We start from the raw sequence: 15,920 nt of genomic DNA, 5'->3' as shown, positions 1-15,920 counted from the left end.
GAGGCTCTAGGAGCAACGGGGGCGTTGCCGTTACACCTAGAGGTTCTGCCATCTCTGCAGTTGCCGTACCCTCTCCACACTGATTGACAGGGCCAGGTGGGCTGTTGCTTTCACTGCCTGGCCTTGTCAATCAATGTGCAGAGGGTGTAGCAGTTGTAGAGACAGCGGAACCTCTAGGTGTAATGGCAATGCCCCCATTGCTCCTAGAGGCTCATTTGCATATATTAAAGCCTCATTTTTCTCAGCAATGCGGGCACATATGAACATGGGACCAACACAGATGCCTTCAGCTGCCAAGTGCACATGCAACAGGTCAGCCAGTGTCATAGGTACAAATACTAATATACCATGTACAAATGATACCATGTTTGATCTGAAAATGACTATAAAGACATTGCTTTTGCTTGGATATTAATCTTGTGTATTGTAATGAGATAATCTTTTCAAATCTCCCATACTACAAAGTCCATAGATCATTTTAGGTCAGCAAGTAAGAAAAGCATGTTAATACATAGACCCCAGTGTGCAATAAAAAGTGCAAGAACGACGGCTTTGTCTTATGGGCATTTAACCTCAGCGTCAAACATCTCCTCCTGCAAACAATTTAAAATAAATACATACTGAATAAATGCACGCAGTGATATTAAAGTTTTTTCCCCCCTAGCGCTTTATACTGATGACCTATCCTCAGGACAGGTCATCAGTATGTGACTTGTAGGTGTCTTACTTCAGACTCCCTTGCTGATCAGCTGTTTGAAGAGACTGTGGTGCTCAGGCAAGTGCAGTGGCCTCCTCGCAACTCGCCAAGCACAGTGCTGTCCATTGGTGAAGGCTGTTCTTGGTAGTGCATCTTAGCCCAATTCACTTGAATGGGACTGAGCTGTGCCTAGGCCATGTAACTGATGATCGTGAGGTCACTGGCCCAGGAAGAGGCTGTGGTGCTCACCAGAACACCATGACCTCTACAAACAGCTGATCGACCACTACCGATCACATACTGAAGAACTATCCTGAGGACTGATTATCAGTACAAAACTCAGACAACCCCTTTAATTTAGACATTACTAAGCGTGGTCTTATCTGTAATAAAAAAATAAAAATAAACGGAGAATAAAATGGAATTTGTCAAAATCAGTAGACACTGGTGTTACCATCATATTCCACTATGATGAAAAACTTTTATTACATTTAAAAATAGTCTACGTGTGACTATAGTTTATTAAGTGGTTTTACACAGTATAAATAATTATTGTTTCTTAAAGGGGTTATGTCACCATTAAATGTTTATACACTGAACAAAAATATAAACGCAACACTTTTGGTTTTTCTCCCATTTTGCATGAGCTGAACTCAAAGATCTGAAACATTTTCTACATACACAAAAGACCCATTACTCTCAAATATTGTTCACAAATCTGTCTAAATCTGTGTTAGTGAGCACTTCTCCTTTGCCGAGATAATCGATCCCACCTCACAGGTGTGGCATATCAAGGTGCTGATTAGACAGCATGAATATTGCACAGGTGTGCCTTAGACTTCCCACAATGAAAGTCCACTCTGAAATGTGCAGTTTGATCACACAGCACAATGCCACAGATGTTGCAACATTTGAGGGAGCGTGCAATTGGCATGCTGACTGCAGGAATGTCTACCAGAGCTGTTGCCCGTGCAATGAATGTTCATTTCTCTACCATAAGCCATCTCCAAAGGCATTTTAGAGAATTTGGCAGTACATCCAACCGGCCTCACAACTGCAGGCCACGTGTAACCACACCAGCCCAGAACCTCCACATCCAGCATGTTCACCTCCATGATCGTCTGAGACCAGCCACCCGGACAGCTGCAGCAACAATCGGTTTGCATAACCAAAGAATTTCTGCGCAAACTGTCAGAAACCGTCTCAGGGAAGCTCATCTGCATGCTCGTCATCCTCATCGGGGTCTGGACCTGACTGCAGTTCGTTGTCATAACCGACTTGAGTCCGCAAATGCTCACATTCGATGGTGTCTGGCACGTTGGAGAGGCGTTCGGTTCACGGATGAGTCTCGGTTTTCACTGTTCAGGGCAGATGGCAGACAGCGTGTGTGTGGCGATGTGTGGGTGAGCGGTTTGCTGACGTCAACATTGTGGATCGAGTGGCCCATAGTGGCGGTGGGGTTATGGTATGGGCATGCGTATGTTATGGACAACGAACACAGGTGCATTTTATTGATGGCATTTTGAATGCGCAGAGATACCGTGATGAGATCCTGAGGCCCATTGTTGTGCCATTCATCCACGACCATCACCTCATGTTGCAGCATGATAATGCACGGCCCCATATTGCAAGGATCTGTACACAATTCCTGGAAGCTGAAAACATCCCAGTTCTTGCATGGCCAGCATACTCACCGGACATGTCACCCATTGAGCATGTTTGGGATGCTCTGGATCAGCGTATACGACAGCGTGTTCCAGTTCCTGCCAATATTCTGCAACTTCGCACAGCTATTGAAGAGGAGTGAACCAAAATAGGCCACAATCAACAACCTGATCAACTCTATACAACGGAGATGTGTTGCACTGCGTGAGGCAAATGGTGGCCACACCAGATACTGACTGGTTTTATGACCCCACCCCCTCCCCCCCAAGAAAGGCAAAACTGTGCACATTACAGAGTGGCCTTTTAGTGTGGGCAGTCTAAGGCACACCTGTGCACCTTGATATGCCACACCTGTGAGGTGGGATGGATTATCTTGGCAAAGGAGAAGTGCTCACTAAAACAGATTTGTGAACAATATTTGAGAGTAATGGGTCTTTTGTGTATTTAGAAAATGTTTCAGATCTTTGAGTTCAGCTTATGCAAAATTGGAGCAAAACCGAAAGTGTTGTGTTTATATTTTCTTTCAGTGTATAATTCAGTGTGAAAAACCTGTTACTTTTGTGATTTACTTTCTGTTACAAAAATGCTACAGTTATGAGATATTCTCTTTACTTTAATATACTGCAATGTCGCTCCCCGGTGTTTAATCTGTATAGTAATGTGCTGGTTGGCCTACTGAATTGGTCGCACATGCTCAGTTCCATCCTTCAACGGCCACTAGCTATATCTACTGTTATAGGCTGTGACAGTTACAGAGAGGGCTGCAGCAGAAAGAAAACACCCCCTGAGCTGCCAGCTTGAAGACAATCTATCGGAGCAATTGGCCCAGTGAATGGGGACATTTCTGGATCCATGTGAGGTACAGGGCTGGTTCTAGCTTTGTTAGAAAGAGATTGCCCTGATTGAGATCATCATATTAATTGTTGCATAACCCCTATAAGTCTGGAGACAATGACAAACCCCTATAACAGTGCTCCCAAACCAACACCCCAATGGACCAGCATACATACCAAATGTGCTAGTGGGCATATGTGGCAGCCAGGACGGCCTGATGCTGAGTGGTGCCCTGTCCTGTACTTTCTGTTGGTGCGATAGTGTACTATCATACAGTGTACAAATAACCATAGCATACAATACCTAATTAACAGCATCATATTGTATGATGCCTAAATAACAGTGCCCTACTTTGGCCAAATAACACTTCTATGCAGTTGCCTAAAGAGCAATGCTATACAGTGCCTCTAGCACCACATACTGCAAGAATAGGATACAATACAGTGCCTAAGTAACAGTGCTTCACAACGCCTAAGTAAATACCAACATACAGTGATCAACTACTAACATACAGTGACCACATAACAGCTCTATACATACCTTAATCTAATAGTGTATTACAATGTCTAAGTAATATTGCTATACAATTAACACTGAGATTCTGTACAGCCGCAAGCCTTGAACAACAAGACATCGGTTACACCTCCTTAAGCTGTGATGGGTGATGTACCCAGGTGACTGCACAGATCACACAAAACTAAGGTCGGCCCCAGCGGAGCTTACTCCCTTTCTTGTGACAGCACATAGACATCTCATCTGGACTTGTAGTTCTCACAGAGCTGAAGAGTGACGAGGGTTTGATATTACTAAGTAATATAGTGCTCTAAACATTTTCCTTTTCATGTGTAATAGTATGAGTTTAAAAAAGTTACAAGTTAGAATATTAAAGGGAATGTATCCCCCATATTTATTTTACTAATTTAAACCAGATAGTGATAGATGTTCCTTTTTTCTAACCTGTTTTATTATGTTTCTGATTGTAGACTTTTTATTTTATTTGTTTTGTATTTTTATTTCCTGAGCTGCTAACGGCACATAGAGATATGCTTTACTGCAGCCACATGGACCACAGACACAATAGTCCTGAGGGGACCTCAGTAACACCTATGGAAGAGATTTCTAGACATGCTATGTAACCTGTGCAATAGTCATTGTTCAGGGTGCAGATAAGCTGTGTTCATCATCTAGAAAATTTAAAATAGCAGCGCCAAAAATCCCTTCTTTAATGATATGCAAGCTATTATTTTTTCTGTCTTCTATATAGAAATGATATAGATATTTTAAAGGCTATGTATACCTTTGGAGGCATTTTTTTTTATTGTTGCATTGTACTCTTTTTGAGCAAAATTATTTTTTTCAATTGGTCTTTATTAAAAATTTTCAGCCCCTTTCTCTGTACAGCCTTCAGATTCTCTAGTAGCTGCTCTGTACTTTTACTGCTCCTCATCTCGGCTCTCTGACCTTCTAAACACTCATTATAGCTCAATTTGTATCTTATTGATAGAAATGTGGCTTAAGGTGGATTTACATGCCCCATTGTTAGGCAGATTATCGTTCCCTTGAACACTTTCCCGACAATCTGCCCATCTAAATGTGCCGCCAATCACCTGATGAATGAGTGAAATGTTCGTTCATTGGGTAATCCTGCTATTCGTGCAGGCACATCAATCATTGTTTCTGGGCAGCAGAACGTGCTGTCTAAACAGCGATCTGCTGCCCAGAAACAATGATTCTGTATGGGGACGAGGGATCACTGTCTTCATATTGTGAAGGAGATAGCTCCATGTAAATGCAGAGGTCTACTTCACTGAACGAGAAGCCAACTGTCGGGAAGGAATGCTTCCTTCACAACAATCGGCTTCTCCTCAACTAGTGTAAACCCGCCTTTAAATAAGTGTTTCAGACCTTTTAGTAATTTAGAGTTAAGATTTATTAGATGGCCGACACAAAATGAAAGTACGATTCAAACACATAGACAGTTAACCCTTTGTGACAGAACGGCTGAATATTTTTAACTAAGACCGATTGAAAAAAATTTTTTTAGCCCAAAATTATTAAAATGCAATCATAAAAAAAAAATGCTCCTAAAGGTGTGCATAGCCTTTAAGTGATGTGTTTTCAGGCAACTGCTAAATGCTTAATATGTGCTAAGGAGCAATTCAGTATTCAAGATGGAGCTGTCACAATTTATTTGAGGCCCCACTCTGGATCTGTGGTGGGGAGAATGTAAAGGATGGTCTGTCTATCTGCTAAAATGCTGCCCCCTACGGTCAAGGAAGGATGCTGCTTGAAGCAATGGATTATGTTACTCCCAGCACCAGATCTGCTTTGATCAGTTTTCATTGCTAGGGGCCTAGCTAAGAAAATGACAAAATATAAGTGTGCTGCCAACGAGATTCTAGAAGTCCAAATAGGTAGTATCAATGCTCTACCTGATGAGTAATCTGTAATATATTGTAAAACTTTGTACATCTCAGATTTATTAGAAGTTGTTTTTTGGAGGATTTGATGCCACATTAAATGCCCACAAGAGCAGTAAGGTGATTTTTGTTCTGCATACTCCATGGGTACATGCAATATGTGCCATGTGTTCTCCATCTGGCGAGGCTGAAGCATGTACACAATTACTATATCCGATTAGCCCATCATTTCTGCAGGTTCAGTGACTAGCTTGGAGCCATCCCATGAAGTCTTGAACTGTTCAGGAACAGGAAATTCTTTCTGCAGAGACAAAACCAACACAGGAGATTACGGTATATAAACCTAGGGATACAATACAGAAAAGGGGAGAATGTATGAATGATTAGGTCTATACAAGTCAGACAAGCCTGGATTATGATCCTTTTCTCATTCCATCTCCCAGGAAGTTGTTCTAGTGCAGAGCTCTAAACCTCACTGGGTTCACACACAGTACAACCACTGCAGGCACATACGAAGAGATGCCATGCTCAGTCCTGGCACTAGAAAAATTAGTTCAGTGCTTCCGCAATACACTAATGTAAGGAATCGTGCACATGGCTGTACCTGATTCATGCCTTATACCGTGGAGGTCCGTGATTGGCTGCAGCAGTCATGTGCGGTATATGAGCACATCATCACTGCAGCCAAAAAATCGGGCTCCGGTGGCAGGGAGGATCGGAGCAGTGGTGCTGGAGTGGAGAGGTTCAGGGCGGTGAGTATTTTAGTTTTTAATTTTAGATATTTGAATAGCTTCCCTGCCTTAAAAAAAAGTTTTAACTCGGACAGATGTTCTCCAGAAATTAAAGTTACTGGCTGAGATGGGAAAGGAACAGCTTTAGCAGTGACGAGCTGCATCCCTTCTATGATGAATCCACAAAAAGTTATTTTTTTTTGGGCTTTGACCACATATTGGCATTTAGGCTGTATAGCATTAGTGTTAAGCGAATCGAAGTCCACAAAGTTCAAGAAAAATTAGATTCGCCGCAAAGCCAAATTTCCTCGTGCTTCGTGGTAGCGAATCGATTTTTCCCTGAAATGGTGTAAAAAAAATACATACTTACCTCATCCATTTGCTCGCGATAGGCCGGCCGCCGCCATCTTGATTGAAGATCTCACACGAAATCCAGTGCGCTGTGACGTATGATGTCACCACGCCAGACGACGGTCTGACGTCATCATGGGCTGCGCGATATTTTGTGCCAGATCTTAAAATCAAGATGTCAGCGGCTGGCCCGTCAAAAGCAAATAGATGAGGTAAGTATGATGTAATGTATTTATTTTTTACATTTTACAAAGGGTTATTACTGTCAGATGCCGCGATCAGCTATGAACGCGGGAAGGGGTACAATGATGAGTGTCATGGTCTTACCTGCTTGCTGCTCTCCTTCGTTTGACATGTGCTGGCGGCCATCTTGGATTCTGGGTTTCTTGTAGCCTTCCACCCTGCGGCTCCTCCTTCCCCTGGGAGGAGCTGGATGCCTAGCTCATATATATAGGAGGTCTGTGGCTTCAGTTCCTTGCTTGGTCCTCTTGTGTTCACATGCTTCTAAGACTGCTGCTGCTTCTGGTTCCTGATCCTGGCTTCGTCTGACTACCCTTCTGGTTCCTGATCCTGGCTTCGTCTGACTACCCTGCTGGTTCCTGATCCTGGCTTCGTCTGACTACCCTGCTGGTTCCTGATCCTGGCTTCGTCTGACTACCCTGCTGGTTCCTGATCCTGGCTTCGTCTGACTACCCTTCTGGTTCCTGACCTCTGGCTTCGCAAAGACTCTGCTCGGTTTCACCATCCGTTTGGACTTTTGCTTTACAGCTTTATTTTCAATAAAGCCTTCTCATTTTCACTTATCTCTTGTTGTACGTCTGGTTCATGGTTCCGTGACATTAGGACCAAGCCATGAATTCTGACGGTACAGGGCCATCCTCGCTACCCACGCTGGTTGCCAGACTTGATCAGCAGGATCACCTGTTGGGTCGGTTCGCTGTGGCGTTGCAAACCCTGCTTGAACGCACGGCTCATTTCGCTCCCGTTGCCGATGGGTCGGTTGTCGCTCCTGGGCTCGCTCCTACTGCCGCTCCTGTTGTTGCGCCAGAGTCTACCCCGACACCTGTTGTTGCGCCTGCGGTGTTTCGGGGTATGACCGGTTCTGCCCCTCTTCCACAGCGCTTTGGGGGAGAGCCAACTCAGTGCCGAGGTTTCCTTAACCAGGTGGGCATTTATTTCGAGTTGCTGCCACATGCCTTTCCTACTGAGAGATCAAAGGTGGGCTTCTTGATCTCGCTGCTCTCGGACAAGGCCTTGGCCTGGGCCAGCCCTTTATGGGAGAACAACAATCCGGTGGTTGCCGAGTTTTCCGGTTTTGTTGCTTCTCTTCGGAAGGTATTCGATGTGCCGGCTCGTGCTGCCTCTGCTGCGAAGCTCCTTATGTCCATCAGACAGGGTTCACGATCCGTAGCTGAATACGCCATTGAGTTTCGTACCCTGGCAGCAGAGGTGGGCTGGAATAATGAGGCTCTGGTCGCTGCTTTCTCTCATGGTCTCTCGGATGCCTTGAAGGATGAGGTTGCAGCTAAGGACCTACCAGTTGAGCTCGAGTCTCTTATTTCTTTCCTGATTTTGATTGACACCAGACTCAGGGAGAGACCTTCCTTTAAGGAGAACCTGCGGAGGTCTTCTAACAGATTGGTGCCTACGTTTGCTGTCCCACCCGTGCCTCCCTCTCCTCCCACGCCTCCTGGGGATGACTTGTCTGGGGGTGAACCCATGCAGCTGGGGTTTGCTCGCCTGTCCGAGGGGGAGAGGGCACTCCGGAGACGTGAGGGCCGATGCATGTACTGTGGTCTCGGTGGGCATTTTCGGTTGGCATGTCCGAACCGTCCGGGAAACGCTCGTACCCTGAGATCCTGTCGGGGGCAGATCTTGGGTGGAGTCTCCTCGTCCCCGGTTTCCCCTGTTGACAAACCACTGATCACTGTTGTCCTCTCCTGGGTCGGGGGCTCGGTGACGACCCAGGCGTTGGTGGACTCTGGTGCTGGTGGTTTGTTCATTGATAGTGTGTTCGCTGCCGCCAATTCCATTCCTCTGCAGGCTCGAGGTTCCCCACTGGCTCTTGAGGCGATAGACGGCAGACCCCTTCTGCCGCCACACGTGACTCATGAGACCCTTCCAGTGGGGATAGCCATTGGTGCCGTTCACAGAGAGTCGGTCTGCCTCCAGGTTATTTCGTCTCCACACTACTCGGTGGTCTTGGGGTACCCCTGGCTCCAGAAGCATAATCCGACTTTCGATTGGAGATCGGTCGAGATCCTCTCGTGGTCACCGCAGTGTGGGGCTAGTTGCATCCATGGGTCTGTCAAGTTGCTGTGTACTTCCTCGGACTCTCTGTTGCCTCCTGAATATGAGGAGTACCGGGATGTATTCGATAAGGTGCGCGCGGTTGCCCTACCTCCGCACCGCCCATATGATTGTGCCATAGAGTTACAATCTGGTGCCGTTCCTCCTCGTGGCAAAGTCTATCCACTGTCGGTAGCGGAGAATGAGGCCATGGAGGAGTACGTGAGGGAGGCGCTTTCACGCGGACACATTCGCAAATCTTCGTCCCCGGCAGGGGCTGGATTTTTCTTTGTGAAAAAGAAGGGCGGTGAGTTGAGGCCTTGCATCGATTACAGGGGTCTCAATCGCATCACGATCAAGAACGCTTACCCGATACCCTTGATTTCCGAGCTGTTCGATCGCCTTAAAGGGGCCACGGTCTTTACCAAACTCGACCTGAGGGCGGCATATAACCTGGTAAGGATCAAGGCGGGCGATGAGTGGAAGACCGCGTTTAACACCAGGACCGGTCATTACGAATCCTTGGTTATGCCCTTTGGGTTGTGCAATGCGCCCGCAGTCTTTCAGGAATTCATCAACGATGTTTTCCGTGACCTGTTGCAGCAGTGTGTGGTAGTCTATTTGGATGACATCTTGGTATATTCTGAATCCATGGAGGCCCACATTCTGGATGTCAGACGAGTGTTGCAACGGTTACGAGAGAACAAGCTGTTCGGTAAGCTTGAGAAATGCGAATTTCACCGATCCCAGGTAACCTTCTTAGGTTACATCATTTCCGCTGAGGGGTTCTCCATGGATCCTGAGAAGGTTTTGGCTGTCTTACAGTGGCCCCAGCCCAGTGGTCTTCGTTCCCTGCAGCGCTTTTTGGGCTTCGCCAATTATTATCGGAAGTTCATCAGGGACTTTTCCATGCTGGCCAAGCCTCTCACGGATCTGACCAGGAAGGGCAGTAATTCCCAGGTCTGGCCGCTCGAGGCCATCCGAGCTTTTGAGGCCCTAAAGTCCGCCTTTGTGTCGGCTCCGATTCTGTCGCATCCCAACCCTGGGTTGCCCTTTGTCCTCGAGGTGGACGCGTCTGAGACGGGAGTAGGCGCCCTTCTGTCTCAGCGTAGAACACCAGAGGGTCCTCTGCTTCCTTGTGGGTTTTACTCCCGGAAACTGTCTTCCGCGGAGTGCAACTATCAGATTGGTGACAGGGAGTTATTGGCCATCGTGCAGGCCCTTAAAGAATGGAGGCACTTGCTCGAGGGTTCGGTGGTTCCGGTTCTCATCTTGACGGACCACAAGAATCTGACCTACCTTTCTGAGGCCAAGAGATTGACACCACGTCAGGCCAGATGGGCTCTGTTCTTGTCACGTTTTAATTACGTGGTCTCCTACCTACCCGGTTCCAAGAACATCAGGGCGGATGCCTTATCACGGCAGTACTCCGAGCTGTCCAGGGAGGAGTCGATTCCGACTTCGGTCATACCTCCGAATCAGATCCTGGCCGCCATTCGCACCAGCCTGACCTCTCCCCTGGGTGAGCAGATTTTGGCGGCTCAATCTGGTGCTCCCTCTGGGAGACCCAACGGCAGATGTTTTGTGCCTGAGGAGTTGCGCACTCGGTTGTTGCGTACCTACCATAACTCCAAGACCGCGGGGCATCCTGGAAAGAATCAGCTGTCTTGGGCTGTTTCACGTCTGTTCTGGTGGCCTTCCCTACGTTCCGACATCGCCGCATATGTAGCGGCATGCTCCGTTTGTGCCCAGAGTAAGTCCCCTCGGCACCTTCCGTTGGGCCTTCTGCAACCCATAGCCACCGGGGAGCGTCCATGGTCACACCTGGGGATGGATTTCATTGTGGACCTCCCTGCATCCCGAGGCCATACGGTCATTCTCATGATTGTGGATCGGTTTTCCAAAATGTGCCACTGTGTTCCTCTCAAGAAGTTACCCTCTGCACAAGAGTTGGCCACGATTTTTGCCAGGGAGGTCTTCCGGTTGCACGGTTTGCCTAAGGAGATTGTGTCGGATCGGGGGAGTCAGTTTGTGTCCAGGTTCTGGCGCGCCTTTTGCTCCCAGTTGGGGATTCATCTCTCCTTCTCCTCGGCCTACCACCCTCAGTCCAATGGGGCCGCAGAACGATCCAATCAGGCCTTGGAGCAATTCCTTCGTTGCTATGTCTCCGATCACCAAGACAATTGGGTTGACCTCCTGCCTTGGGCTGAGTTTGCCAGGAACACGGCGGTGAACTCTTCCTCTGGGACATCTCCCTTCATGGCCAATTATGGGTTCCAACCTGCCGTGTTACCGGAGGTATTCTCTCCCCAGGATATTCCGGCTGTGGAGGATCACCTTTCCGTCCTACGTGCTTCTTGGGTACAGATCCAGAAGTCTCTTGAGGTCTCTGCGCAGCGCCAGAGATTCCAGGCTGATCGCAGACGAGCGCCTGCTCCTTCCTACCAGGTCGGAGACCGTGTATGGTTGTCCACCCGCAACCTCAACCTTCGAGTGCCCACTCCCAAGCTGGCGCCTCGCTTTGTTGGTCCCTTCCGAGTGCTTCGCAGGGTAAACCCGGTAGCCTATGCCCTTGCGCTTCCTCCTGGCATGCGGATCTCCAACGTGTTTCATGTCTCCCTGTTGAAGCCACTGGTGTGTAATCGTTTCACTTCCTCGGTTCCTCGGCCTCGTCCGGTCCAAGTGGGCAATCGTGAGGAATATGAGGTGAGCAATATCCTGGACTCACGCCTGGTCCGCGGTCGGTTGCAGTTTTTGGTCCATTGGCGTGGTTATGGTCCAGAGGAGCGTTCCTGGGTTCCCTCCGCAGATGTCCATGCTCCTGCCTTGCTCCGAGCCTTCCACGCACGCTTCCCTCAGAAACCGTTTTGTGCTCCGCGGAGGAGGGGTCCTTGAGGGGGAGGTACTGTCATGGTCTTACCTGCTTGCTGCTCTCCTTCGTTTGACATGTGCTGGCGGCCATCTTGGATTCTGGGTTTCTTGTAGCCTTCCACCCTGCGGCTCCTCCTTCCCCTGGGAGGAGCTGGATGCCTAGCTCATATATATAGGAGGTCTGTGGCTTCAGTTCCTTGCTTGGTCCTCTTGTGTTCACATGCTTCTAAGACTGCTGCTGCTTCTGGTTCCTGATCCTGGCTTCGTCTGACTACCCTTCTGGTTCCTGATCCTGGCTTCGTCTGACTACCCTGCTGGTTCCTGATCCTGGCTTCGTCTGACTACCCTGCTGGTTCCTGATCCTGGCTTCGTCTGACTACCCTGCTGGTTCCTGATCCTGGCTTCGTCTGACTACCCTTCTGGTTCCTGACCTCTGGCTTCGCAAAGACTCTGCTCGGTTTCACCATCCGTTTGGACTTTTGCTTTACAGCTTTATTTTCAATAAAGCCTTCTCATTTTCACTTATCTCTTGTTGTACGTCTGGTTCATGGTTCCGTGACAATGAGGAGCAATCGCTGTTCCCTGTCATGCTACTTACAAAGAAATGCGCTTTGAGATGAAGCGAAGCAGCCGAATTGAATTTTTTAATACTTCGCTCATCACTATATAGAATATAAGAAGCAATTTTTTTGCAAAATCCAAGATGTCAGGAGAGTACAGTAAAGTGAAAGTAATTTTTTGGAAGGATAAAAGATATAAAATATAATTGCTGGTAATCTAATATTCCAATCACTTGAAATAAATGTATTGTAATTAAAGTGGGGACTAGATACAGGTCTAGGACATCTATAAACCACTGTATAAACCAATATACTCTAGTCTAGAGAATTAGGATAATACCTGCCTTCTTGATATTGGCTCTAGATCATTACACAAGACAAACAAAGTGCAGTAGTACATCGAGAAACGACTCCAAGCTTTGTGACTTACATAATCACCATTGTGTGGGACGAGGATATTCATCTCTGATGATTTGGCACTTACGATCTCACAGTCTATTGAACTTTCACTCAGGTAAACATGGCAGCCATCTGTCTTGTTAATGGAAATGGTTGGCACTTTGCCTATGACCTTTGTAACAGCAGAAATATAGAACAGTTTATTGGCAGTTCTGAAGGACAAGGTCACTTAACGAATGAATATTGTTCAAAAATAAAGTCCACTTTATACTAATTAATGCCTGCCCCCCTGTGGAGCATGGCGGGAAAAGAGTCTAAAACCCTTAAAGGGTTGGCCACTTTCCGGTTATGTTGACCAATGTGTTTGTGAGATGATTATACGGCACTTACTAATATAGCCTTTGTTGAAATCCTGAACCATTTTCTATATTTCATAAGGTTTACCCCCCTTGTAGGTCCTACCCATAAGATGGCTGCTAATTGAGGGTCATGTGACCAGGCAAATCACCTCAATATGCTGCCTCCTCCATTCAAATGTAGGCTACACCTGCCTCTGCACTTTACTGCTGTGAGTCTAGTAAAGGTACAGTGTGTTAGAATGGAGGAAGCTGAATGATTTGCCTGGTCACATGACCCTCCATCAGCGGCCATCTTATGGACAGGACCTCTGTGTGGGCAGCACAAAAGACTTTGTAAACAAGGGCATACCCGTATGCCTTATGGAATATAGAAAATGGTGCAGAATTTCAACAAAGGCTATATTAGTAAGTGCTGTATAATCCTCTTACAAGCCAGAAAGTGGAGTGAGGCAATAGTAAATCTACCTTGCCCGAGTTAACAACTAGGTCCAACTAAACCCTCAACAAGATACATTACTTCATCATAAAATTACAACATCATTAGTTCAAAAGATAACTGGTCCAGATTTACTAATGTGTTTGTGCCCAGAATCTGTCTAAAAAGAGGTGCAGATTGGCACAATTTAGTTCAACTAGGGTTTCTACAATTTTTTCCAACTTGCTTGCAAAGGGGTGAGGCTTCACAGACAGGGGCAGCCTGAGGAGCCTAACATGCAGCCTTTTGCACCAAAATTTAAAAATTCTGTCTCAATGTAATCCAACCAATAGTTGGTACAGAGTGAGAGAAAAGTCACATTTATCATCCAGCCTGAACCTCTGTGATAAATCGGGTGCAGGTCTAGACAGCCTTAATAAATTGGCACATCCATGTCTTGTGTAATAGTCCCAGGAACATGACATAAAAAAACACATTTCTCTGATTGTTGCTCAGCTACTATTAAAAGAAATGAATGAAGAGAATCTAACATATAGACATCCACCTTTCCATTCTTTTTGGCGGTCAGCGGCCACTTCACAAGGCTAGGTGCATGTTGGGGCACCCTGTTCTGGAGACAGGTGCGAGATGCAGAAATGGGACCCACATCAATCAGATATTTATGGCATATCTTGTGGATACGGCCGGCCAGTTTTATTTACACTATTTAAGTGAGATTCTGAATATAGATCTTCATATGCCTATATATGATAAAATCATCCAAAAATGCCTTAGAAAATGGAATAATGAAGTATTTGATCAGAAGAATACACAGGACTTAAAATGGGCTCCAATAAGAGCTATACCAAAAGTGGTAAGCCATTTTTTTAAGTTAATGTCAGTCTTTATGTTTAGGTCCAAAATTCAGTGCTGATTAATTCCATACTATATCTGTATAGGCAAGCTGTATCTGGGCTCCCCCTAGTGGCAGACCCAGAGAGCTGCTATAACAGGGGAAGCAGTCCAATGCTGAGGCTTTTAACATCCCGATCCTTACCTGTATCTGAACATCTTTAGAATTAATAACTTCGACAATGCCCACAACATCGTCAAACACTAGGCCAAGTTTAGTGCAGTTGTCTGAAACACAATAAGAGAAAAATCACAGAAAATGTCTATACAACATGTTTTCCAAGTGACTACTCATACAAATCATAAAATGCAGTCAGCATTTATTACAGCCATAATCATTTCTCACCGTAGGCTTCCTTACCTATTATTATGGAATTTATTTTCCCTTTAATTTGCAGGGTTGTTTTCTTGCACTTGAAAACGTAAGCTACTTGCTTCAGCTCAGTTTCAGAAATCACTAAATCCTTTACACCCTCCTGGTACTCCTACATGTCAGAGACAGATAAAGCAGAGCTGAGCATTGGCATTGACCAGTACATAATTCCTGTAACATGAGATAAAATGTGAGCACTTATATAATAGGACATATTTATAAGAAGAGCTCGATGGCTTGGCTTTCCATATATAGAGTCATCCCTGGGGGTATCCCCAAACACTGTTGGCATTCAGACAGTGTTTGGGGACACCCCTATATATTTGTATTTTTTTATGTCACAACTTTTACATTGTTACTGCTAGGTCTCAAACCCAGGATCTTCTGTATGGGAAACTGACATGCCAACCAGTGTGCTACAGAGCACAGGAGGGAGGGTGAGAGGATGAGGATTGGCTCCTACTAGTATTCTTCCCATGTACAATATACTGACATACAGATACATCTCTATATACCAGTATATTTTATGGTATTACAGTAAAAAGTATAATTTATTTAGTAATTACAAAAAATGTAATGGAGTAAAATAAATTACAATAGACACATTTCTGCCATGGTCAGATGCCGTGACCCCTTAGATGCCATGGTCAATTCCGATCACAGCATCAGAGGTGTGTTTTTCCAGGAGTGGCACCTGAACGGTTCCTCTACGTTGAAATCGAGGAAGCCGTTCAGTTGCTATGGCCGTCTTGGGCTTTTCGGAAGGGTCCAAGGCCTGCTACAGCGATGTTCCCATGCCTGTGGCAGAGCTCCATAGGAAAAAAGTGAATCACCCATTAGGGGTGGGCGATATAGGCGATATAAATTTGGGTCACGATATGGATTTTCGCCATATCGCCGGACCGCGATATGATCGCGCTCTCTGCACGCACCATTTTCTCCTGAGCAGGCACAGTGGAGAAGGAGGGAGTCCCTCCCTCCCCACTGTGCGCGGCTGCCGCTGACCACCAATGAGAACAGAGTAGGAGGAGGAGGGGAGGGACT

The 15,920-nt window shown here is 46.3% G+C and overlaps 1 protein-coding gene across 1 annotated transcript in view; it reads right to left on the bottom strand.

Moving 5' to 3' along the window:
• Nucleotides 1-3,914: 3,914 nt before the first annotated feature.
• CAP2 (cyclase associated actin cytoskeleton regulatory protein 2) overlaps nucleotides 3,915-15,920 on the bottom strand; it is a 143,763-nt gene continuing 131,757 nt past the window's right edge. Inside the window, exons 10-13 of the mRNA XM_040432692.1 lie at nucleotides 14,865-14,988; nucleotides 14,649-14,731; nucleotides 12,849-12,989; nucleotides 3,915-5,917 (exon numbers count right to left, since the gene is read on the bottom strand). Of these exons, the coding sequence (XP_040288626.1) occupies nucleotides 5,834-5,917; nucleotides 12,849-12,989; nucleotides 14,649-14,731; nucleotides 14,865-14,988 (432 nt within the window). The 3' untranslated portion in view covers nucleotides 3,915-5,833. The remainder of the gene's footprint in view (nucleotides 5,918-12,848; nucleotides 12,990-14,648; nucleotides 14,732-14,864; nucleotides 14,989-15,920) is intronic.

The sequence above is a fragment of the Bufo bufo genome, chromosome 5 (assembly GCF_905171765.1).
Source record: "Bufo bufo chromosome 5, aBufBuf1.1, whole genome shotgun sequence".
Taxonomy (NCBI): domain Eukaryota; kingdom Metazoa; phylum Chordata; class Amphibia; order Anura; family Bufonidae; genus Bufo; species Bufo bufo.
The sequence above is the reverse complement of the archived record's forward strand: the minus strand, read 5'-3'. Positions and strand labels throughout refer to the sequence as shown.